The sequence below is a fragment of the Mastigoproctus giganteus genome, chromosome 12, assembly GCF_048544385.1.
Source record: "Mastigoproctus giganteus isolate SK-2022 chromosome 12, ASM4854438v1, whole genome shotgun sequence".
Lineage (NCBI taxonomy): Eukaryota > Metazoa > Arthropoda > Arachnida > Uropygi > Thelyphonidae > Mastigoproctus > Mastigoproctus giganteus.
Window position 1 is genome coordinate 21,691,204 of NC_143586.1, and position 27,616 is coordinate 21,718,819.

Here is a 27,616-nt window from a genome sequence, read left to right on the forward strand (position 1 = left end):
AAACTGAATGAAGAAAATACTCATTCATGATATTGACAGAAATTTACTAAAATCTAACAGGGAGCTAATTGATTTTGTAATAATGGAGAGCAAACTGCAGGAGAAATTGTTGAAGTTAAACATAAAAAAGGCACCTGGGGCAGATGGAATCTATCCAGTTATACTGAAGGAGGCAGCGAGGTTGTTGTTGTTATTTGGTTTTTAGGAGCATTAGCAACTAAGGCCATACTGCTCCGGGGATATGAGGTGGTCACTCCCTGACCTTTCTGCATCCTCCGTATTTGGCGGTCACGGACTCGAACACCGGTCTAATCAAGAAGCATACACTACGCATTGCTTCTCCGGCCCACCTGGCTATGGAGGAGCCGCAGGCAGTGAGGGAAATAAGCAAACCCTTGGCCATAATTATACGAGCATTCTTAGATTCAGGAGAGGTCCCATGGAGTGGAGATGTGCAAATGTATCCCCAATTCACAAAGGGGATTCAAAGGGTGATGCAAATAATTATAGACCTGTCAGTTTAACTTCTTTTCCAGGGAAAATATTGGAGTCACTGGGTAAAGAAGTGATGCAGGATCACCTAGACAAGACTGCAGTAATAGTTCAGACACTGCATGGGCTTGTTAAGGAGAAGTCTTGTCTGACCAATTTGACTGGATACTACGATGTGGTCACAAAGGAACTGGATGCAAAAAATAATTTTGATATCATAAACTTGGATTTCAGGAAAGCTTTTGATACTGTTGCACATGGAAGACTGCTGTACAAATTGGAGCAGTATGGCATTAAGGGCAAGTTGCTGCAATGGATAAAGGGATGGTTGAGTGGGAGACGGCAGAATGGTAATAAATGGACACTGCTCTATGTGTACTAATGTTATTAGTGGAGTCCCCCAGGGTTCAGCGCTGGGCCTATTGTTGTTTTGTGTATTTATTAATGATATTGATAAAGGTATATCAGGCTTAATGTCCAAGTTTGCAGATGAGACAAAGGTTGGCAGGATTGTTAATGATAGTAAAGACAGTATGCTATTGAAACAGGATCTAGAAAAGTTAGGTAGATGGGCTGAAAAGTGGCAACTGAAGATTGCCACTTTTATTGACAAATGCAAAGTACTGCATATGGGTAGTAGTAACCCAAGAGAAACGCAACAACTGTGTGGTACTACACTCAAGGAGGTAGAGAATGAAAAAGACCTGGGGGTAATTGTGCAGTTGGATATGAAGTGCTCTGACAGTGCAGATGGGCTGCCAGAGCAGGTCATGGAGTTTTGTCAATAATATATAGGAATTTTGCTAGCAGAGACAAGGTGATTATACCTTTGTATAAGGAAATGGTCAGGTCACACCTTGAGTACTGCATACAGGTCTGGAAGCCTCATTTTAGGAAGGATGTAGAGTTGCTAGAACGAATACAGAGAAGGGCAACAAGATTGGTGAGAGGAACAAAGGGGTTCTCTTACCAGGAGAGGCTTAAATTTTGTAAGTTGCAGCATTTCGAGGCTAGGTGATCTGATTGAGGTGTACAAGGCCTTGAATGGTTTGAGCAGACTCAAACCATTCAAGGCCTTGATTTGCTTCCCCTTGCTGAGAATAAGAACCTGAGGGGCATAGATTCAAATTGAGGAAAGACAGTTGTAGAATAGATGGCGGAAGTCTTCCTTTAGCCAGTGGGTAGTTGATTGTTGGAACAGACTTCCATCTGTTGTTGTGGAAGTTGATAGCTTAAATAAATTTAAGGCTGAACTAGACAAACATTTGGGTGACCAGATGGGTGAAATGGGAAGTTTTTTTTTTCTTTCTTTTTTTTGGCTGATGCTCTATAAGCTTGCTTTCTTGCATCATATGCCTCAACTAATGCTAATGCTAAAGTTGTGGACACCTCATTTCTGCTGAGAAAGTTGCAGGTCGAAGTTAGAAAGAACATTTCAAGGTAGTGATAAGTATATGCACCTTACTATATCTCGAATATGGAGAGAGTGCCTAAAAACCATCATGACTGCTGCTTTTGTATGGTTGTTACACCAGTTTAAAAAGTCTGTGGATGAAAATACTGTAGTCTATCCCAGCACACTATCCTCAAACTGCTCCAGTTCCACACAATGAAGCCTGCCAATCCCCTACCCACCTTCCAGAGAAGATTCATCATCCAGTTCTGAATCTTCAGAACTGGATGATGAATATAATGTAAAGCATAACTGACATTATTACATCTAGAAGTCTATTCAAGTAAGGCACCACACTTTCCTAATCAGCTAGAATTGGATGACTTAGTGAAGAACCTGGGTCATCCAATGCAGAACTCCTGACATCTCATATAAAGGAGTGGAATGTATACTAGATTTCAGCTGCAAGCCTTCCACATACAATAAAAAAGGTATGTCGCAATATTTTTATACTGTTTCTGAATCCTTGTTCTTCTGTTTTCAGCTGATTTATCTTTATAAAGAAACTGGCATCAAATCACAATTCAGAAGAGTGGCATGTTTTTGTAAAAGGTTGAAAGCTGTATTCTCATCTTTACAATGAGAATATACAGGGTGTTTCAGTTAAACGTTTCAGAACTTCTAAGAGGGGTAGAGTACATCCTGACAACTCGAAATCATATAGCAATGTGGGGTCGGAAATGCTTTCCTGAAGCGGTGTTGTACACAGAAGCACCATAAAGAAAAGAGACCGTAAGTGAGAAATCGTTTTAATAATACATGAAAAGAAGCAGAAGGTACATGGATTAAAGTAAGTGTTTGAAGTTTCTTCCACGGGCTACAATGCACGCCTCACATCTCCGACGCATGGACATCCGAACATTCTGGAATACTCCAGGCGAATTTCAAATTTCTTGAACAAGAACGCCAAGTTAGTAGGATGGATGATTACACGAACGCAGAGTTAGCCGATATGCATTTGGCGTACGGGGCTGCAAATTGTAGTGGGCCAGCCGCACAGCGTTTGTATGCTGAACGATATCCGACGAGGCGTATTCCCAGTCATAATTTCTTTGCAAGACTGCACCAGAGGTTAGCTGAGAGAGGTTCATTTGAAAGAGCTGACAGGGACAAGGTAAGAACAGCACAGACTCCAGCCGTCGAACAGAATGTGCTGCAGCATGTACAGGGGAATCCAAGAACGAGTACACGAAGTCTAGCAAACGCAGTCGGGGTTTCCCATTGCAGCGTCTGGAGGATTCTCCGAGAACAAGACATGCATCCGTTTCACGTGCAGCATGTCGAGACACAGCAACCGGAGGATTATGCACCTCGTATTGCTTTCGCACAGTGGTACCTTGGAAAATGTGCTACAAATCCCCTTTTTCCTGCTGAAGTGTTGTTTTCCGATGAGGCATCCTTCACAAGGGAAGGAATTTTCAACACGCATAACGACCATATCTGGGCGGTCGAGAACCCGCATGCAATACGACGTCGTGCAGCACAGATTCGATTTTCGGTCAATGTATGGGCCGGTATTATGGGAGATCACCTCATCGGACCTTACCTGTTACCGTGTCGTCTAACCGGACCTATCTACTTGATCTTTCTGCAGCAAGTATTGCCACAACTTTTGAGAGATGAACAGATTTCTGCATCGACGCAACAGACAATGTGGTTCCAACACGATGGAGCCCCTGCCCATTATAGCGGAGATGTTCGTAACTACCTGGATGTCACATTTGGTCAACAGTGGATCGGACGTGGTGGTCCCGTGCGTTGGCCTGCTCGGTCACCCGACCTATCATGTCTTGATTTTTATTTCTGGGGTCATATGAAATCGCTAGTTTAAGACACCCCTGTTGACAATGCTGAGGAGCTGGTTACAAGAATCGCAGTAGCTGCCGAAGAAATTCGAAATTCGCCTGGAGTATTCCAGAATGTTCGGATGTCCATGCGTCGGAGATGTGAGGCGTGCATTGTAGCCCGTGGAAGAAACTTCGAACATTTACTTTAATCCATGTACCTTTTGCTTCTTTTCATGTATTATTAAAACGATTTCTCACTTACGGTCTCTTTTCTTTATGGTGCTTCTGTGTACAACACCGCTTCAGGAAAGCATTTCCGACCCCACATTGCTATATGATTTCGAGTTGTCAAGATGTACCCTACCCCTCTTAGAAGTTCTGAAACGTTTAACTGAAACACCCTGTATGCTCATCAATTTCTATTGCACACTATTCATATTAAAGAATACTACAGAAATGTGAAGCATATATTAGAGATGGTTAAGCATGAACAATATAAATGGGATGTCTGTGGGGATTTAAAGGACTTGGGGTTCCTTCTTGGTTTACAAGACCTCCCCTAAATTTGCTTGCTTTCTTTGCCTCTGAGACAGGACAGAAGATACAGGGTCTGCCAAAGCAAAGCTTGTGCAAACAAAGTGTTGCTTCCACCCTTCCATACGAAGCTGGGACTGATCAAACAATTTGTTAAAGCACTGAATCCTTAAGGTGGCAACTTCAAGCATACACAATCTATGTTTCCAAAACTGTCTATTACAAAAAGTGAATATTGTCATATTTATTGGTCCAAGTTAATCAGATATTGGCTTTATAAGAATTGGAAGAAGAAATAATTGACTCTGAGCAAAATGATTGACAGTCATTTTGTAGCAAATGACACTGAAGCTATGATGGATGACTATATCTGATCCTTGGTTCAGGATAACTGCCCAAAAAAGGTAAAGACATTCAGGTAAAGAAGTGGGTTACTATTTCAAGCAGGTATTGAAATAGTTGGAGAAATAATGTTAACACTGAGTTCCATAATAAAGATGCTCAAATGTACATTTTTAAAGAAATTTTTTCTAATTAACCTGAGGAGTGTTTATAATTTTTAATTCTGTGATTCTTTTTGTTGTTTAATTGTAGCAGAGGTTAATACTTGATTCTGTACAGAAGTTAAACATTGTTAATAAATCTGATATAGTAGTATTTCATATTTACTTTTCTTTCATTTTTTAGCAAATCATTGATCCTATGCATTAATTAAGATCACATTCCATACTTAAATTCAGAAGGATAGAAAGCAGATAAATCTTTTTGAAAATTTCCTACACAATGATATCATACTAGAGGCGCTTGCCTATGGAAACTTTTATTTCAATGATATCTGGAAATGAAAAAACGAAAATAAGGCAGAAAGACATGATTATGTGAATATCATGCATCAATTGTGGAGTATTAAGTTTGGTTTGTGACTATGAAAATAAGATGAGATATGAAACTAATGATAAAACATGATTACATGCTTCCTATTAGCATTATTATAATTCCAACAGGACGACTAAGACTTATGTTAATATCTTCATCATATTAATTGGCATGATTTTCTTTCTGTCTTTCCACACTGAATGTGTTAATGTCTTCTATATACAATCGGTTTAAAACATTTTAAACCAATATGTCATGTTTAACTTTTTATTATGATATTTTTGATGTTATATGAATGAAACTTTGTCTTGATTATGTATAGAGGATCCTATATAAGTCAGTGCAGTTAAACAATTTCAAAATATATACTGCATTGTATAAAATTAAAAACTTACAACTGCTTCAAGGGCTTTATTATAATGATGGATCTCTGTCAATGTATCTAATGTTGGATTGTTAGCAATTAATCCTCCATCCAAGAAACGTCCAGCAGCAGCACGAAAATATGTTGGGGCAGCACCTGATGCCCTTGCTGCTTGCCACACTAGCTGTTCTATATCAGACAAAAGGAAAATATTTATATAATTAAAAATTAAAGAAAAGTTTTAAAATCAATACATAAACAAATCTAACGGTTGAAATATCTGTACATTTTGCCCTCATGCACGCTACCAAACATCACCAAATGGGACTTCCAATGAGCAGAAGGTGCCTGAGTAACAACGCATGCATCCAATCAAAATGTTTGTTCTATTAAAATTGTCTTCTTCAATTATCATATATTCTACAAAAGAGTTTAAAAAGGCAACTTAAATATCATAGAAATTTATAAAAGCATGCATCCCTCATGTACAGGAAATTTTTTTCAGTGCCATTTGATAAAAACCATAAAGAAAAGTCTTTTAAACAAAAAATTTGCATTTCCCAGTTTCAATTGTGTTTACTTTTCTTCCTCCCAGATTAACTCATCACCAATAACTAAAATTCCTTATCACTTTGAAACTCTTCAAAACTACCAGGAACATTTCCCCAAGCAATCACAAATCTAACTACAACTCAGTAGTCTCATTCAATTACTTTCAGTGGTCTGGTGGGTTCTATTATCTCTAATACTAGAATGCCAATTTAATTTTCAATGGTCAGTTTATGGGTGCACTTGGTAATACCACAAATTTGTGATTATTCAGCTGAATCTTTAAATGTTGCCATTCAAGTAAGTGTTTCTACTGGTAGTAGTTATATAATTTCCATGTAACTTTATGTATTCTATATAATTATATAATCTTTATGTATTAATTATGTTAATACATAATTCATTAACCAAACTATGGATAATCATGTAACATCCCTCTTTCAACAAATAAAAATCTTTCAGTACTGCTTTACAGCTTAGGTCCTCTTTTTTTTTTTTTTTAAGGGACAAAGAACATTATATTTTGAAAGCTACTAAAATCAGTTTGTAGAAATGTAGAATTTCTACATACTGAATTTTATTGATATAATCAAAGTTTATACTACTGTAGAGAACCCACTCTGAGGGTCTTCTGTCTACAGTACAAGATAAAAAAAAAAATATATCCCATAATGGAATATGTGTAGTGTATATAATACACCCCTTCTTTGACAAATACAAATATGACTAATGTGGGCTCTTCTTTTTATACCTTGATCTAACATAAGCATTTTTCAAACAATACAACACTTAACATTGGCAACAATCAGCAATATTTTTATGTTGAGTCAGTTTCTATTTTTTGTAATAATATCTGGATAATTCTGTTTTACTTACTGCGTACAATCCTAAACAGGAATAGCAATCATGCAGAAAAGTCACAGATTTTTACTTCTTTAAACCATAACTACAATACAGATTTCACTTACCTTGTAAGTGAAATCTTGGATTATTTAATAGACTTAAATAAATGAGTTAGTGATATCAGTGTACTACTGTTATACAAAAGATAAATTTAAAATAGACTTTGACAAGCGTAAGCCAGGGACGCATTTTTTAATCTGCAATCCACAGGGGTATGCAAATTCCTACAGAATTTCATAGAAAGTATAATTTATAATTTCAAAATCTAAAACTTATGTTTCAAATTAAAAATATTTAAAACTATTTAAAATTTAAAGAATTTTAATAATTGAACAATTTAAAAGGTTAAATTCAATTTTCAATTACACAATTTTGAGTTTTTTTCAGTTCAAAGTTTATATTTTAAAAAATATATCAGTAAGTTTGCTGGGACGTAAATATTATCGACACATTGGGAGACTACTTAATGATTTTGTAATAACTGAGAACAAAGTGGAAGAGAAATTGTTGAAGTTAAACGTAAGAAAAGCACCTGGGGTGGATGGGATCTATCCAGTTATATTAAAGGAGGCGGCAAAGCAACTAAGCAAACCCTTAGCCATAATTATGAGAGCATCCTTGGACTCAGGGGAGGTTCCCACGGACTGGAGATGTGCAAATGTATCCCCAATTCACAAAGGGGGATTGAAGGGTGACACGAGTAATTACAGACCAGTTAGTTTAACTTCTGTTCCGGGTAAAATAATGGAGTCGCTGGTTAAAGATGCATTGCAGGATCATCTAGACAAGACTGCAGCAATAATTCAGACACAGCATGGGTTTGTTAAGGGAAAGTCTTGTCTGACAAATTTGACAGGATATTATGATGTGGTTACAAAGGAACTGGATGCGAAAAATAATTTTGATATCATATATGATTTCAGGAAAGCTTTTGACACTGTTGCGCATGGAAGACTATTGTAAAAATTGGCGCAGAATGTTATTAAGGGTAAGTTGCTACAATGGATAAAAGGATGGTTAAGTGTTAGAAGACAGAGGGTGGTAATCAATGGGTGCTGCTCTTCTTGGACTAATGTTATTAGTGGAGTCCCACAGGGTTCGCTGTTAGGTCCACTGTTCTTTTGTATATTTATCAATGATATTGATGAAGGTATATCAAGCTTAATATCGAAGTTTGCAGATGATACAAAGGTTGGCAGGGTTGTTAATGACAGTAATAGCAGTGTGCTACTGCAACAGGATCTAGATAATTTGGGCATATGGGCTAAGAAGTGGCAACTGAAATTTAACCTTGACAAATGCAAAGTACTACATATGGGTAGAAGTAACCCCAGAGAAACATACCAACTGTGTGGTATGTTTCTACACTTAAGGTGGTAGAAAATGAAAAAGACCCGGGAGTAATTGTGCAGGCAGATATGAAGTTTTCTGAGCAGTGCAGACAGGCTGCCAGGGCAGGTCATGGGGTTTTGTCAATGATATATAGGAATTTTGCTAGCAGGGAAAAGGAGGTGATTATTCCTCTGTATAAGGCAATTGTCAGGCCACGCCTTGAGTACTGCATACAGGTCTGGAGGCCTCATTTTAGGAAGGATGTAGATTTACTTGAGCATGTACAGAGAAGGGCAACAAGATCGGTGAGGGGAATGAAGGGATCCTCTTACCAAGAGAGGCTTAAGTTCTGCAAATTGCAGTGGTTGGAGACTAGGCACCTGCGCGGTGATCTGATTGAGGTTTATATATGGCTTTGAATGGGTTGAGCACGCTGAATTCTGATGGGATCCTTCCACTTGTTCAGATTACGAACCTAAGGGGGCATAAATTCAAATTAAGAAAAGACAGATGTAGAATAGATGTGCGGAAATTTGCCTTTAGCCAGCGGGTGGTTAATTGCTGGAACAAACTTCCATTTGTCGTTGTGGAAGTTGATAGGTTGAATAAATTTAAGGAGGAACTGGACAGGCATTTGGAGGGAATGGTGTGATTTTTTTTTTTTTTTTTTTTGGCTGATGCTGCATAAGTTCATACATTTGCTTTCTTGCATCACATGCCACTACTACTACTACTACTAAAGGTTAACCCAGAAGCATGTTCCTCCAGTTGCAGACACAGTAGCAGGGTACCTGACAGATCTCAACCTTCTCTGTAATGTTTAGAAAATCTAGGATTTTTTTTAATTCTGCTTGAATACCACTAAAAAATTTTAATGGTATTGTCCAAGCAAAATTTTAAATAAAAGATTAAATATTTAAAAAATTACATTTTTTATACTTTTCAAAAAATAAAAAATTTACTGAAAAAAAAATGTTTTAGACATAAATAATATAAACATCAGTCTTTTCCATTTTAAAACACTGTTAAATATGAGAAATTTCAAATGAGTGCAATATTTCTTAAGAAATATTTAAAAAAAAACACAAATATACACAAACATATTTGATAGTACAGTGGTGCCTCGCAATTCGACTGTAATCCGTCGCTGAATTAGAGTCGAATTGCTGGTCAATATTTACCATATAAGTTTATAGCAAATTGATTAATTCATTGTTGGAGAGAAATACACAATATTATTGACTTTACTGTATTCTACCATATAACAAATGAAATTACAAAATACATAATGAGTACATACATTTCATTGAGCCTTAGATGTTGGAAGGATGTTTTATTTATCTTGTTCTACCCCTTCTCTTCTCCTCTTGGCTTGAATGGGGATGAGGAATTGATCAAGGGTGGACTGTCTCTCCCTCTTTTTCAAGATAGCCTTGAAGTGATGCATAGTAGTGTTGTTAAATAAGTCTGTCATTCTAGTTACAAACAGCAGTGTTGGGGTGCCATTTTAAACAAGCAGACTGCACCTTCTCCCAGTGGAATAAAATTTCTTTAATGGCAGCTGTTAACATCGGCCCTTTTTCCCTGTCTTCTTCACATGAAATTTCCTTTTCTCTCTCTTTTACTTCCTGTTCACTGAGTGTTTTGAGTTCTTCCACGGTTGGTTCGTCATTGTGATCCTCCACAAGCTCTTCCACATCAGCCTCATCAACTTCTCCTATGTCGAGGGTCTCCGCCGTCGAAATGATTTCTCGGATGGCTGCAGTTGCTTCTGATTCTTCAGCGGCTTGGACTGCACTGCTGTCATCCCGAAAAAAGGAAGAATGAGTTTCTTCCATGATGCACGAAGGGTCCTCTGTGTCACTCCCTCCCAGGCAGTTTTAATAAAGGAAATGGCATGAAGAATATTGAACTCAGTCTTCCAGAATTCCTTCAGTGTCTTATCAGAAGAATGAGTCACGTCGAAAAGCTGTGAAAACAAAGCCTTGGTGTAAAGTTTTTTAAAACAGGCAATTACTTCTCGATCCATGGGCTGGATCGGTGATGTGGTGTTTGGAAGCAAAAACTGGACTTTGATGAAATCAAAGTCAATTTCAAGAATGTTCGCCAAGTCTTGGGGGGGGTGGGCACTAGCATTGTCAAGAATCAGCAGTGCTTTCAAAGGTAAATTGTTGCCAATGAGGAATTTTTTTTACGCTCGGGGCAAACTCCTCAAAAATCCAATCTTTGAAGACTTTCTGGTCTACCCAGGCTTTTGCATTGGATCTCCACATCACTGGCAGTTTGGACTTGATGATTTTCTTCCCAAAGCACCGAGGATTTTTAGAGTGGTAAACGAGAAGTAGCTTTACTTTAAATAACAAGGTAAGCTATTTAAAATTGGCTTTACTTTACCAATAACAAGGTAAGCCTATCTTTCATAGGCTTATGTCCTGGGAGTGTCACTTCTTCTTGCGTGATGTATGTTCGATTTGGTAAGCGCTTCCAAAATAACCCAGTTTCATCCCCATTAAAAATTTGCTCCGGCAAGTAGCCTTCCTTCATGATTAAATCTTCAAATTTTTTCACAAACTCTTCTGAAGCCTTTTTAACTGCACTAGCTGCTTCCCCATGTCTGAGAACACTATGGATACCTGTTCTACCTCTGAATCTGTGAAACCACCCATGAATTACCTTGAATTCATCAGTTTGATCTGAGATATGTCCTGGAATTTTCTTCTGCAATTCTTCAAAAATTAACCTAGCCTTCTCACAGATCATTGCCCGAGTTACTGGATCTCGTTTTATCTATCTTTCTCTAATCCAGGTAAAAAGCAGCTTTTCCATTTCTTCATTGATTAAAGATCTGTTTCTGTCAGAAATTTTCATTGCTTCAGCGAACACCCTAGCACCTATAACCTTGTCTCTTTGTTGCCAAAAAGTTGCCACGGTTGACCTAGGGACGCCATACTCTTGAGCTACGTCTGTAATTGTTCTACCTTTCTGCACTTTATCTATAATTTCTTTCTTCTTTTCTATGCTCAACCAAGTGTGTTTCTTTCCTGAATTATTCCGCTGTTATCAAATGTCACTCAAAAAATAAATAACTGCCAAAGCACGAAATTTTTTATTTTATGAGAAATGCAGAATTATAAATTAGCACAAACAACTCGAGAAAACATGAACTCAGACTACGATTATTAACGAGATAATGTTGTTTCATAACTGAGGAAGAACTGACGGCATACCTGTAGCTATCTTTGAGGGCGGCTAACGTATCTGAACGATTATAGGATCTATTCCTGCTTTATCTATCATTGGTTAAATGTTACTCCTGCTCTTTAATACCATTGGTTAAAATGTATGAAGCAACCGTCGCTATTTAGTAATATTAAATGCAACTATGCAGTGTAGCAAAGAATTCTATCGTGCAATATCATGTAGCGTTTGCGCTGGCCCGCGAAATCCGACTGTCGAATTGCGAGACTGTCGAATTGTGGTAGGTCAAATTGCGAGGCACTGTATTAGTTACTTCCATTTACAGATTTATTTCATATTCGGCATGCTTCATTCACAGCACACAAAATTTCTAATTACGCATGTTGCTTCCCACAGAGTAGTGTCCATCTTGAGAAAATAGTTTTGCATTCTCACTTTTTTTATGCAAAAACAATAAAAAATCTTACATAAACAACTGTAAGATGTAGATATTTATAGAACTAGTTGGGAAATAAAAGCAAGTAATTTTGAAATACAAACAAACAATTTAAAAGATCATAGAAAAGTCAAAATGAGGCCTTCAGTTGTTCAACTCTCCAGGGAATGTGACAAGTTCTCATGCACAATTACATGAAAACTTGTTTAGCATAAAATTGTACATTTGCTTAAATTTGTTTAGCACAAAAATATCACTTGAAACTACTGCAGTAAAAGTTTGACCATATTTAGGTAGGTATAAAAAATTTCAGATTTTAATCAATGATTAATGCAGGCTCATTATTTTGGAAAGGCACCTGTTTGTAAGAACCAAGAACAAACCAATTGGTCTTTTATGGCAGAATTTTTTTGATTTTGCATCTTTCAATTTAATTAAAAGAAGATATTATTAAATCTTCTTAAAAGCTTCTACAGCATCAGCAAATAAAAAAAAAAAAAAAAAAACACTTTCCATTTCACTCATCGATTTGCTCCAAAAGAATGTCCAGTTCTTTGAATTTATTTAAGCTATCGTCTTCCACAACAACAGATGGAAATTTGTTCCCGCAATCAACCACCCACTGGCTAAAATCAAATTTCCACAATTTCCACATCTATTCTACAACTGTCTTTCCTCAGTTTCAATTTATGCTTGTTCAGGTGCATAATATGAGCAAGAGGAAGGATCGCATCAGCATTGAGCTTGCTCAAACCATTCAAGGCCTTATACACCTCAATCAGATGCCCTCACAGGAACCAAGTCTCCACAAGCTGCAATTTGCAGAACTTATGCCTTTCTTGTTAAGAGCAACCCTTTTCCCCCCTCACCAATCTTTATGCCATTTCAGTAGCTCTACATCATTCCTAAAATGAGGCCTCCAGATGTATGCAGTACTCAAGTGTAGCTGGCTATTGCCTTATACAAGGGGATAATCAGCTCCTTATCCCTGCTAGCAAAATTCCTGTTTATAATCGACAAGACCCCATGAGCTTCTCTGGAGCCTGTCTGCACTGCTCAGAAAACTTCATATCTGACTGCATAATTACCCCCAGGTCCTTTTCATTCTGCACTACTCTGGGTGTAGTACCACACAGTTGGTAGGTCACTCTGGGGTTACTACTACCCATATGCAGTACTTTGCATTTGTCAAAGTTAAACTTCAGTTGCCACCTCTCAGCCCACCTGCCCAACTTTTCTAGTTCCTGTTACAGTAGAGTACTGTCATTAACATCACTGCCAACCTTTGTAGCATCTGCAAACTTGGACATTACGCCTGATATACTTTCATTAATATTAATAAATATAGAAAACAACAATGGGCCTAACACAAGACCATGGAGGATTACACTAATAACATTAGCCCACAAAGAGCAATGTCCATTGATTATCATTCTGTCTTCTCCCACTCAACCACTCTTTATCCATGGCAGCAACTCACCCTTAATGCCATAATCCTCCAATTTGTCCAGCAGTCTTCAGTGTGTAACAGTATCAAAAGCTTTCCTGAAATCCAAGTATATGATAAAAAAAATATTTTTTGCATCCAATTCCTTTGTGACAACATTATAGTATTCCATCAAATCGGTCAGACAAGACTTCCCCTTAATAAACCCCTGCTGTGTCTGAACTATAACTGCAGTCTTGTCTAGATGATCCTCCAATGCTTCTTTAACCAGTGACTCCATAATTTTCCCCAGAAGAGAAGTTAAACTAACAGGTCTGTAAATTGTTGAACCTCCTTTGTGAATAAGGGGATACATTCACACATCTCCAGGCTGTGGAGGCCTCCCCTGAATCCAAGGATTCTTTCATAATTATGGCTAAGGGTTCACTTACTTCTATTGCTGCCTCCTTTAATATAACTGGATAGATTCCATCTGCCCTGGGTGCATTTTTATGTTTAACTTAAACAATTTCTCCTCCGCTTCGCTCTCCATTATTACAAAATCATTTAGCTCCCTGTTAGAGTTTAGTAAACTTCTGTCCTCCCCTTCCTTACAGAATTCCGCATGTGTGAATGTAGATGCAAAATACTCAATCAGCTTGTCAGCTACTTGAGCAGGGTCCTCAACAGTTGAACCATTATGTAAACTTCCTTCTAGAGTTTACATAAGTAAGGAATTCTTTGCTGTTTTTTTTTCATCCTTTGCCAAAGATTTCAAGTAATCTGCCTTCATGTGCCTAATCTCTTTTCTGACTTGATTACAGACTAGCTTATATCTACCATAAGCTTCTGTGTCACCTGATACTTTATATGTATCCCATGCATTTTTCTTCTCTGCCACAATTCTCATGAGTTCATCTAGCATCTATTTAGGCCTACAACTTAAACAGCATTTCTTAGTTGGTATGAAAGCCTAGTAGCTTCCAAGATTAATTCCTTTAATGATTCCCATTTAGAATTTGCTGTTGGTAACATCACCAGTTGGTCCCGCCATATAGAATTTCAAAACAGTCTGAGACCATTGTAGCCAACTTTATGAAAGCAAAAACCCTTCCAATTACCCCTGATGGTAATTACTACTAAGTAAATCCCACATCAGTACACTGTGAACAATGCCATCAAATGGTTTCTTTATCTGCAGATTCTTAATGCATGAATAATCACTGCTGATAATCAGATCAAGGGTATTACTCCCTCTGTTTGTCTCTCAAACATGCTGCTGTAGAAAACAATTGTCCAATAAATCCACAAAAATCTTGCTAGTGTGCAAGTGACCAACCCATAGGTTCCAGTCAATATCTGGGAAGTTAAAATCTCTCATTATAAGACATTGATTTATTGGCTCACTCGATTTCTCTATACAGTTATTAGTTGTACTCATCAGCATCAGTAGGCCTATAACGCACTCCCACCCTCCTTTTTGCTTTCCCTGTGCTTATGTCACAACTGACTCAAGGTTGCACTGTCCACCCATGTCAACTGGATGCACTTCTTTATGTGCTTCTTAACTAACAGCATAACCCCAACCTCCTTTCGTTTCCTGTCTATCCTTTCTGTACACATTGTACTCTCCCATATTCAAATTCTGCATTCCGTACGACACTGTGTGACACCATAATATCTGCCTTTGATGTCTTCACCAGCAGTTCAAATTCATCCAATTTATTTACTATACTTGTAGCATTGGTGTACATGCAAGTATACATACACATGTTCTTAATCTTAGTTATCCTAACACAGCCCGTATATTTACTTGTTCCATGATGAGTCCCAGCAGTTTTTGAAATCCCCAGCAACTTGCTTTCCAGGCTACTGTTCATTCCAATAGAATCAGTGCAGGAATCACTTTCACCTCTGCCTGCAGTTACTGTTAATCTGGTAGTCTCTGAATCCCCCCCCCAAAGCTAGCAGTTTTCCAATCCACCTATCATTGCCTCGATAGCATCAACAAATATTCTTGCATTCTATCTATTTAAGTGTATCCCATCCCCGTAGAAGTAATCTCTCCTGTTAACAAGCACAGACCATGCTGCGAAAAATTCTAGCCATGAGCCTTGCACAATCTCTCCAGGGCCAAACTGACTGACAAGGCTCTCATCATATACTCTCTCTCTCTCTCCTAATGTACTGTATCTTTTCTGTAAATCTATTAAGGTGTATATGTAGTTTAAAGTGCATCACAATGGAGGACTCCAGGGTGGAGTTGAAATATATGGATAGTTATTAAATGATCATATTAAAATGAAGGTTTTCACAATTTAAATTATTGATTAATCTCATTAATAGTAATGTCAACCATTAATTAATTTAATCAAATGATGTCTGTACTGAAATATTAACAAGCAGCGTTTTGTATTCCAAGCCTTCCTCATGGAGGAAGGATCCAATTAGAAAGGCTCCACTGGAGCCATTCTAATTGGACCATCACCAAGTTTTGATCTGAGGTGCATAGAATACTATTCAACCTTAACATGTACAGCAGGCCCCCGTTATAACGCGATTTGCTTTACGCTGATTCGCTATAACGCTGTTCTTATATTATAACCGTATCTGACTATAATGCTGTCTCAGATCACTATAAAGCTCTTTTACAGATTGCATTTTTGGCATATTTAACAAAATCGTTTCATTTGATGAAGTCGATGGCTTGAAAATGAATAGCAAAACAGAATTAAAACGTTTCCCACACAGACTTGAGAAATTTTCCCACGCTCAGTGATATTTTCTCGCACGCTAATTTAATTGCAGTACAGTGACTTGTTACGTAGTTCTGAGATCAACATTTTAAAAAATGATCAAGTATATTTATTGCTTGTAATATTTGCTTTATATGCATTTATCCGAAATCTAGTCATCACTCAGTACCGTGCGTAACGGACAGGTTACTTGAACATTGTATCATAATTAATACAACCAATGCAGTTACATTTTCGAAGAGTTAATAATGGCCAATAAGAATGAAAAAGCAACAATCTGGATGCAGTACGAAGACTACAAATGTAAGAAAAAGACTGAATTTGAAAATTAAATTAGACGTTTTGAAGCGAATTGATTCCGGTCAAAGACAAGCGGATGTGTGCCATAATTTAGGACTTGCAAGTTTAACTGTAAGAACAATTACATAAAAAAAATAAAGAATTAATTTTAGGAGTGGGAAAGAGAGCTGTTCCATTGCAAGCAACTAGGGCTAGGCTGACTATTAGGATTTTATTGAAGATAATATCCAATATAGAATTCAGTTAAGTTAAATATTATATATTAAAAAAAAAAAAAAAAAAAAAAGCAAGAGAGAGAGAGAGAGATTAGCCAATATGATGATCTGAAGAAAACTCACCTAAAAAAAAAAAAAATATGGAACCATTTAAAACTAGTAAGGGCTGGTTGAATAGATTTAAAATACAGGGAGAAACTGCAAGTGCTGATTAAGGAGCCGAAACTTTCAAAAAAGAACTTGTTAAAATTATTGAAGAGGGATATTATGCGTTATACTTCTCAACAGGTTTTTAACAGAGATGAAGCAGGACTTTTGTGGAAACGAATGCCTAAAAGAAGTTTCATATTGAAAGAAGAAAAAAACATGCCAGGTTTCAAAGCGGCGAAGGATCAGTTGACTTTATCGTTGGGGATTTAAAATTAACGCTGCAGGGGATTTAAAATTAATACCCCTTTTAGTTTATTTAGAAGACCCAAAATCGACACATTTTTTCTTGATTAAATTCATCAATTAAATTAAATCAATTTAGCTCAATTAAATTCATGATTTTAATTGGAATTTTAAGTTTAATTTTGATACATAAGTAATTACCACATAATTATATACGTATGTAATGCAGAATATTTTATATGTACAAATATTTGAATATTAAATACTTTGACCGACATTTGTGCATTTTTTCACTACCGTTTATTATTGATTAGGAAATATCCTATGGCACCGACCGCAACTCACAAATACATATGTTACCTTATGGGAATGCGGCGCTCACTTAGCGTGGATTCACTTAGCACTCTGTTTTTCTGGATCGAATTATCAGCGTTAAGTGGGGGTCACCTGTACTTTGAAGAGCTGTTTATGAGAAAAAGATCACGAGTGTAGGGTGTGTGGTCAGGATTGTCCGGTATTCTAACCTCTTTTCTGACTATTTTTCTGACTCTTTATGTAAATGAACAATCATCATGAAGTCATTCATAATTGCAAAATTTTCAGCATATTGACCAGCTGAGTCTGTGTGACTAAAAAACTGAAGCCAGATGGAGTTGTGAACATTGAAATTGCCAAGGAAAATTGGACTAGAGAAAGTCAAGTTTCAAAGAAAGAAAGTAAAAGAATTTCAAGTGATTAGTGTAGTGGCAACAATAGAGGCAACAGATGAATTTGACAGAATGTGGTAGAGAGATTTTAAGCCAAAGAGGATCGAAAAGAGGAGATTCCAAATTACTAAGTCTCTGACAGGAAATATCAGTCAAATCAGAGTGGACATAGGCACAAGTACCACCTTTGAAGCAAAAGGAACCATACAACAAATAATTTGGACAACTGAGATGGGCAGTGGTTGTGACTGATTATTGGGCTTCTTTCAGAAATACTAAGTGGGGCTTGGCAGACTGTTGGTGGAAATGAATGTTGATATTGGAACCGAGGCTATACAGTAAACCCCCGCTATTCGCGGGAATTACGTTCCTGAGAAATGTTGCGAATACTGAGTAATGGCTCCCATAGTAATAAAGGGGTTCCGTTCCAAAGTATGAAATATATAAGAAAAACTAGTCTAAAATTTTGTCTATGTATGTATTATATGTACCTTCATAATATGACTATGTACATAGACAGTACATAGTGAAATGCAAGCATATGGCATCGAAATGAAAATAAGAAACAATTTAATATTAAATGTAATATTTATTAGAAATTTCAAACAAATCTTTCAAACCAGCGCCTTTGCTAGCAAAAAAAACTTATTCCACCAGTGCTATCACCAGTTTCGCTAAAGTGTTGATAAAGGAGTTTTGCCTTTTCACGAATGATGAGTGAACTCAACGGAATTTTATTTTGAGTTCGGTCTTCTATCCGCAGATTTAAAGCCTTTTCCATTTTTTCTAATTTAACATCACGAGTTACAGAGCAAATTTTTGAAGCAATTAACGCGTTTTCACAGACACTACGGCGGATTTTTTCTTCCGATTTTTTGATTGATCATACCATTGACTCATTGATTTTATAATGTTTTGCCACTGAGGAGACACTTTCACCATTAGAAATTTTATCTAATAACACAATTTTATTCGCTAATGTCATCACCTTCTTTGATATTTTCACATTGCTCTTGTTATTCGTAGCCATATTTTTGTAGGGGTTAGAAAGAACTTGTCCACAATAAAGTCACTTTCTTCCGTTAACACATTCGAAAAAGTCTGTTTTACACTGCAAAATGGTAGATTTATCATTTTTGTAAGCATATCAATTTATAAGCATATAAATTAAAAGCAAACGACGAAACCTTACATAACAAGCGCATAACACATACTGAACAAGGATTAGCGAGAAACATCCACGCTCGCGATTTTATCACCCCTCTCCCCTCCCCCACCCACTGAGCGCTGTTTTGACCGGGAAAGATAATTTTAGCCACGCCCATGCTTTAAAATTCACATTTTTTTAGGTTTCATTTTATATTAAATCGGCGATCGCGAATACTGATACCGCAAATAGCGGGGGTTTACTGTATATTATTTATGAAATGAATGAGGAATATTTGTTGTTGCCAACCAAATCACCAAACCTTTCTCACAGAGTAGTAATGATTATTTTGGTACAAAAAATATGAAACTTGTGAAACTGCAACAAAAATCACCTTGCATTATACATGCATAACTCCACAGAGTGCACACACACACATAAAATGTACATATATATATCTGAGTGATCACTGAATTATGACCACCTAATACTCATAGTTCCTCCTTTTTCCCTCAGTACAGCAACAAGATGTTGGAAGCGCTCGGGGGCTATGGTCAACCAATCTGTGTGTAATGCAGCCAGAAATACAGGTATGGAGGTGATTGGTGTAGCCATTTTTTTTTTTTTTTTTTTTTTATGAAAACCCCAAACACGAGAGGTATTGGAGCCTATAATACTTAGTACCGTGCTTCAGTTGGAGGTTAAGATGAAAGAAGATATTTGTTGACCTTGGACTTCTGTAGACTGCAATTTTCAGGAAATATGTATGAAGGAAGGTTGTTCCAGAAAGTGGCAGTTGAATGAATAAACGAGCAAGATGAAAAGTTGGTTCTGTGAGTTTGAAGTTGGACAGTAAATGGATGTTGGTTGGTGGCGGCATGTGGTCGGACTGTTTTGAAAAAGGGAGCAGGAATTGAATTATAGAAACTAATTCAGAAGAACAGTGCCCATGGAAGTATCTGTAGAAAAGGCATGCAGCAGAAACAGTGCATCTATGAGACAGAGTGGTGAGAGTCTGTTAGAGAGGGGTCATTAATTAACCTAACTGCCCTCTTCTGAATGGAATCTAGAAGCCTGAGAGAGGTTTTGGGGGCACCGCCCCAGTTGTGGGAAAAATATTCCATGGTAGGATAGATTTGCGATTTGTACAGAGTGAACAGCTGTTTAGAAGAAAAGTAATGCCGAAAGCAAAAGAGAAAACTAAGTTTTTTAGATGCAGAGGAAGCAATATTTGTAATGTGCTTCTGCCAAGAGAGATTAGAAGTCAGGGTAATCCCCAAAAGAGATATATCATTTTGCCTAGAAATCTGAGTGTTACCAAAGATAAAAGATATAAGACAAGACTCAGTTTTAGAAGGATTGAAAAAAAAAAGTTGTCTTTGCCCCACTGGAGAATTACCTGGAGATCAGCATTTATGGAATTGGTAGCGGATATTCAAGAAGGTGAAGCTGATTGAGCAGGGCAAGATTTTTCAAAATGGAAAGTGGAATGCAATGTGTTAACATTGGCAAAACTATGGATAGGATTTCCAGTCAATGGAAGAAGGTCATTAATATACAAGAGGAAAAGAGTGGGGAAAGAACTGAACCTTGGGGGACACCAGCATTAGTGGGGAATTTAGAAGACAGAGAGCCATCTACCATCACCCTTAGTGAGCTATCAGAGAGAAAACCAGACAACCAATTACTAAAAACAGTTGGCAAACCATAAGATGGAAGCTTGTTTAGAAGACCTTTATGCCAAACACGATTGAAAGCCTTTGAGATGTCAAGAGCAACTGCTTGTGTTTCACCAAACTTTTCCATTGAATTTGTCCATAAATGGGTTTGCCAATGGGTATCCAGTGGATCGACATTGATGGAATCCATACTGGCGATCGCTGATCAGACAGAAGGTTTCTAGATAGTTTAAGAGTTGGCAGTTAATTGATTTCTCCATTACTTTAGAAAGAGTAGAAGTAATTGCAATGGGACAATAACTGGATGGGAGGGACTTATCACTCTTTTTAGGAACTGGCTGGATGTGAGCAAATTTCCAAGCAGAAGGAAATACACCTTTGTAATAAGAAGGTGAAAAAAGGTGGCAAAGAACAGGAGTAAGTTCAGGAGCACAGGTTTTGAGAACAAGTGGAGAAATACCATCGGGACCTGGAGCTTTCTTGTCATCGAGATTCGTCAAAATCCTTCTAACATCCTTTTGACGGAAGACCACAGGAGGCATTGAATGGAGTGTGTTGGGAATGGTGGGAGGTGTTTTACCACGATCATTAATATATGAGTTGGAAGAGAAATGGGATGCTAGCAGGTCAGCTTTATCCTTGGCTGAATTGACAACAGAACCATCTGGTTTTGACAGAGGTGGGAGCAGAGATAGGAAAAAGTTGCAGCCAATAGCTTTGGCAAGAGACCAGAATGCTTGGCTACCATTAGTACAAGAAGCAAGTTTTCTACTCTTAGCCTGTTCAAAATCTAGTTTGGACTGATTAATGACTGGTTTACAATTGTTGCAAGCTTTGGTGTAGGCAGAAAATGAAACTGAAGAATTGGAAACAAGCCAATTACGATATGGAACATTCTCTTGGACAGCCTTAGCACATTTACTGGAAAACCAAGGTTTAGGTAAAGGACGAGATTTCAGAGTGGAGTGTGGAATAAAGAATTCCATTCCTACAAGAATAATTTCATTGACACGATCTGAGCAAACGTTGACAGAAGTTTTGAAACAGTGGTCCGACCAAGGAAATGAAAAAAAGAAATCTCGCAGGTCATCCCATTTTGCATTCTTGTAATGTTAAGCAATACGAGGTCAGGAATAGCCATGAGATAAAGATTCCATTGGGGAAGAGACAATCACCAAGTTGTGATCTGAGGTACCTAAAGGACCACTCACTTCAACTGTGTACTTAGAAGGGTTGTTTGTGAGAAAAAGATCAAGCGTGTTGGCTGTATGGTTAGGATTGTCCGGTATTCTTGTAGGTAAATGAATAATCTGTGCAAGGTCATTAGTAATTGCGAAAGCCTCAGCATCTCGACCAGCTGGGTCGGTGTGACTAGAAAACGAAAGCCAGCTGGAGTTGTGAACATTAAAATCACCAAGAAAAATTACCTCACTGTTAGGAAAGTTGGACTGGAGAAAGTCAAGTTGCAAAGAGAGAAAGTCAAAGAGCTCTATATGATTAGTGGAGTTGGGAGAAGGGTAGAGACAACAGATGAATTTGATACAGTGATGTAGAAAGATTTTAAGTCAGAGAAGCTCGAAGAGATGAGATTCCAAATTATCAATTCTCTGACATGGAATATCAGAACGGACATATGCACAAGTACCACCTTTGAGGTGAAAGGAATCATACTGTGTAGAATTTGGGCAACTGAGATGAGCAGTGGTTCAATTAACCGATAACTGAGATTCTGTCAGAAAAAGTACATAGGGTTTGGCAGACTGCAAGTGGAAATGGACATCGTTGATTAGAATTGAGACCACATATTTGTGAAATGATGCCTGATTGCCCTTCCATAGTGTCCAACAAATGCTCTGTGGGGTTGATATTGGGGAGTTCAGAGGCCAATCGATATGCTGGAAGCCAGAACTGTGTTCTTCAAACCATTCCTGCACATTTTCCTGATAGCTCAGCGCATTGTCATCTTGGAAGACACTATCGCCATTCAGAAAAGTGTAACATAGCAGGGTGTACACAGTCAGCAAGCAGTTAATGATAGCGGAGACCATTGATATGTTGTTCCACATGAAATTAAGAGTTCAAGTTCCTGCCAGTGAAACATGTCCCACACCATACAACTGCCTCCACCGGCCTGCATTTTTAATACCATGCATGATGGATCAAGAGTCTCATGCTGATGCCAAATCCATGACTATCACAGGTGTGGAGTAAATATTGTGACTCATCCGACCAGCACACCTGCTTCCAGTCTTCTAACGTCCAACTTGAATGCTCTTTGCACCAGAGGAGTCTTTTCCGCCAATGAACCTTGGTTAGGAGAGGATGCCGTAGGGATTGGCAGTGGTATAGCCCATATGTGCGACGCATGGTCATGCCATATATTGTTCCGGGTTGGCTCATGTTGTATTGGGTAGTCAACTCTTCAACAATGCTGCACCTGTTTGCCTGTATGAGTCGTCGGACCTGGCGCTCACCTCTAACCTCAACTGTTCGCTGAGCTTTGCAGTTTCGCCGTCGGGTTGTTGTTTGACCATTTTGACGCCAGTCCTGGTACACTTTAACTACGGCAGCTCTTGAACATCCCACCAGTTCAGCCATTTGGGAAATCGAGGCACCAGCTCGCCGAGCTCCCACAATCTGTCCTTTATCAAAGTCAGATAAATCCTTCCTTTTACCTATCACGCTTGGAATTTTACTACCTACCGAACCACTGACACCTTATCTATGCTACGTAGGTCGACTAACCGTGCACCCTTGTACCTCACAAGGTCAACAGGTCACATTCACTTTTCACAAGGGTGGTCATAATTCAGTGATATATATACACAAAAGGGTTAATGCAGCCAAGCAAATACCACTTTTCTAGTTAGGATGGCTTACTGTAACTCAGTTAACAACAAATAACATTGCAGTCAACCACATTTAAATTTTAAACCACTTTTTTTTTAAAATAAAAAAAAATTGAATGTATTAAAAATGCTCCAATTGAACATAATTGGTTTAAATTTTAAGCTTATTATTACTATTTTTTAATAAATAAATAATAAAAATAATTAACAGGCAATCATTAAACAATTCCTTGAAAAATTCAGGCTGCAATATACACTACTTGAGTAGAGGAAAATGCATGGCAAGGTTCCTAAATCTATGGAAAAAATAATTTCTGCTGCACAAAAAAAAAAAAAAAAAAAGAAAAAATAATTACTAATATAGAAGACAATGAGTGACAGTGTGTGACCTGGATTATAATTGGCATTACTTATACTGATATAGCTAATGATTTGAACAAAAAAAAAAAAAAAAAAAATTTACAAGAAAACAGTCAACTAGCACACCAAATACCAAACTAGGTAAAAGCATTTACTGTAAAATCTTTTATTTTATTTGTTTGTCAATTCCCTTTGTAACGCAATGAAATCTGTAAATAATCTGTAAAAATTTCAGATTATTTTTTAAAAAAATCTATAAAATATCATGCAGTGTTTTCAGATGAGAACATTGCAGGATTTTAAGTGCTCATCAGTATACTGACAATTCAATTCAAACCTTTAAAAAAATCAGGGAAACTATAACAGTAATCACTGCCACAATTATGATTTGTTTAAAAAAATAAAAAGAGATCACAAATATAAAGGTTTTAATACCTTCAGGCTTAGGGAGAGGCTCTTTACCAGGTAAAGTAGTTGTATCTGTCTCCTCTTCAGTCTCTTGCCCTCTTACTTTTTTGATTATAGTCTCTGGTGATTCATAATTGCGAAAGAGATGAAGGTCAGCTGGATGCCTATCAGCCAACACGCCAGTAACCATAACTCTGCAATATGAAAAACACAAACTGAAGGATATACTTAAGACATAATAATATGTATGCATACATGCATATAAATATTTTTATATGCAATTGTTACAACCAAAATAATGAACAGCTCTGATTCTCAGTATTCTAATTATGTATTTGGAGAGGGGAAGGGCTTATTTATAATTTTTACAGTAAATTTCTTATGAAAAGTAAGGACTTTCTTTTTCTTCTTGTACTTTTTTTTTTTTTTTGACTAACAGGATTTAAACCACTTAGTAAATGCAATGGCTTTAATGCTCATAACAAAACAAACTTTGCTTTCACTGAAGTAACCATGAGGAGGAGGCCCAGAAAGTCAGGCCTAATGTATAGCTAATGCAGTATACTCCTCCTCCCATCTAATTTTGTATATACCTGTTTCTAAATTTCCAAATTAAACAAATATGCATAAGCTCCTCAGAGCAATTATCCTATTTTATGATTAAATTTTTACTTTTGAGTTTTCTACTCAGTAGTGAAGTGATCTTTTATTTAAGTTCTATCTCTGAAAGCATTGTCATTTACTCCAGAGTGAAAAACAGTTTTCCAGTGAAATTAGTTCAATTTTTTTATGCTCATGTCCTCAAAACAGCCCAACACAATGTGGATAGTATGACATGGGGCACTGTCCTGCTGACAGGTATGGGCCTTCTATGACAGTTAGCTAATGCATTAATATACAGAATGTCTAGAAAGACCTTAGCATTGATAGTTTTGTCCAAAACAACCAATGGCCCCAGCCAAACCACGAAAAACAGCCCAAAACCATCATATTGCCTCCACCAACCTTAATTTTCGAGTTGATAAAAACTGGCAGGTAGCTTTCTCTAGGCATACACCACATCCAGAGATGACTGTCAGACTGGTAGATGATGTACCATGACTTGTCACTCCAACTCAAAGAACTGATCTATGGTTCAAGGACAGCAGCACCTTACACCAAGATAGACAGCATCTGGCATTAATCAGGGTAATTAGGAGCTTGTGGATTGCTGCATGACCATGGTAACCCATTGTGCAGTTTTCCATGTCATTTCATGTCAGTTTTGCTTTGCTTTCATTTGCAGATCATATCATCACTTGCTGACCTAAGGATCTTCAGTCTGCCACTGAAATGCCATGTATAAATTAATTGCTTGTGTGGCACCCTATTATCATTGTGTGCTGGAAGTAAGTATGTTAACTCCATCAATTGAAGCACCTTGCATTCACAATTGCACTACTGTCCCATCAAAGGCCTATGAGTATTTATAGTTGCACCTGACACATGGTAGGATGTGATCAACTATCAATGGAAAGGCATCTGGATATTAATGATAGGGCAATATACAGTAGAAGCAACTACATATTTATCTAATCTCAGCTTATATGTGTAGGGAAATTCACATTTAGTAGTAGTGGCATGTGATGCAAGAAAGCAAATGTATGAGCTTATGCAGAATCAGCCAAAAAAAAAAAAATAAAAATCACACCATTCCCTCCAAATGCCTCTTTAAATTTAGTCCAGTTCCTCTTTAAATTTATTTAACCTATCAACTTCCACAACGACAGATGGAAGTTTGTTCCAGCAATTAACCACCAGCTGGCTAAAGGCAAATTTCCGCACATCTATTCTACATCTGTCTTTTCTTAATTTGAATTTATGCCCCCTTAGGTTCGTAACCTGAACAAGTGGAAGGATCCCATCAGAATTCAGCATGCTTAATCCATTCAAGGCTTTATACACCTCAATCAGATCACCACACATGTGCCTAGTCTCCAGCCACTGCAATTTGCACAACTTAAGACTCTCTTGGTAAGAGGATCCCTTCATTCCCCTCACTAATCTTCTTGCCCTTCTCTGTTTCTTCTCTCAAGCAAATCTACATCCTTCCTAAAATGAGGCCTCCAGACCTGTGCGCAGTACTCAAGGCAGGGCCTGACCACTGCCTTATGCAGAGGGACAATTACCTCCTTTTCCCTGCTAGCAAAATTCCTATATATCATTGACAAAACTCCATGACCTGCCCTGGCAGCCTGTCTGCATTGCTCAGAAAACTTCATATCTGACTGTACAATTACTCCCATGTCTTTTTCATTTTCTACCACCTTAAGTGTAGTACCACAACAGTTGGTACTTTTCTCTGGGGTTACTTCTACCCATATGCAGTACTTTGCATTTGTCAAGGTTAAACTTCAGTTGCCACTTCTTAGCCTATCTGCCCAAATTATCTAGATCCTGTTACAGTGGCACATTGCCATTACTGTCATTAACAACCCTACCGACCTTTGTATCATCTGCAAACTTCGACACTAAGCCTGATATACCTTCATCAATATCACTGATAAATATACAAAACAACAGAGGACCGAACACCGAACCCTGTGGGACTCCACTAATAACATTAGTCCACGAAGAGCAGCACTCATTAATTACCACCCTCTGTCTTCTCCCACTCAACCATCCTTTCATCCATTGTAGCAACTTACCTTTAATACCATTCTGCTCCAATTTGTACAATAGTCTTCCATGTGCAACATGTCCTGTAATCCAAATATATGATATCAAAATTATATTTTGCATCCAGTTCCTTTGTAACCATATCAAAATAACCAATCAGATTTGTCAGACAAGATTTTCCCTTAACAAACCCATGCTGTGTCTGAATTATTGCTGCAGTCTTGTCTAGATGATTCCGCAATTCATCTTTAACCAGTGACTCCATTATTTTACCCAGAACAGAAGTTAAACTAACTGGTCTGTAATGACTCGTGTTTACCTCCGATCCCCCCCCTTTGTGAATTGGGGACACATTTGCACATCTCCAGTCCATGGGAACCTCCCCTGAGTCCAAGGATGCTCTCATAATTATGGCTAAGGGTTTGCTTTGTTCCTTTGCTGCCTCCTTTAATATAACTGGATAGATCCCATCCACCCCAGGTGCCTTTCTTAGGTTTAACTTCAACAATTTCTCCTCCACTTTGTTCTCAGTTATTACAAAATCATTAAACACCCTGTTACAATTTGATAACCTTGTGGCATTTTCAATCCTTAATAACTCCTCATGTGTGAATGTAGATGCAAAATACTCATTCAGTTTGTTTGCTGTCTGAGCAGGATCATCAACAGTTGAACCATCGATATCAAGTGGACCAATCAGATTCATCCCCTTCCTTTTAGAGTTTATATAAGTAATGAAATCCTTGCTGTTTTTCTTAGCAACTTTTGCCGAAGATTTCTCGTAATCTGCCTTC

At 37.6% G+C, this 27,616-nt stretch overlaps 1 protein-coding gene across 2 annotated transcripts in view; it reads right to left on the bottom strand.

Moving 5' to 3' along the window:
- The window catches only part of iPLA2-VIA (calcium-independent phospholipase A2 VIA), a 173,291-nt gene that overhangs the window by 10,518 nt on the left and 135,157 nt on the right, over window positions 1-27,616 (bottom strand). For both annotated transcript variants that reach the window (XM_090386690.1, XM_090386689.1), the window contains exons 11-12: window positions 24,192-24,358; window positions 5,538-5,695 (exon numbers count right to left, since the gene is read on the bottom strand). In XM_090386690.1, coding sequence (XP_090242816.1) covers window positions 5,538-5,695; window positions 24,192-24,358 — 325 coding nt within the window. The remainder of the gene's footprint in view (window positions 1-5,537; window positions 5,696-24,191; window positions 24,359-27,616) is intronic.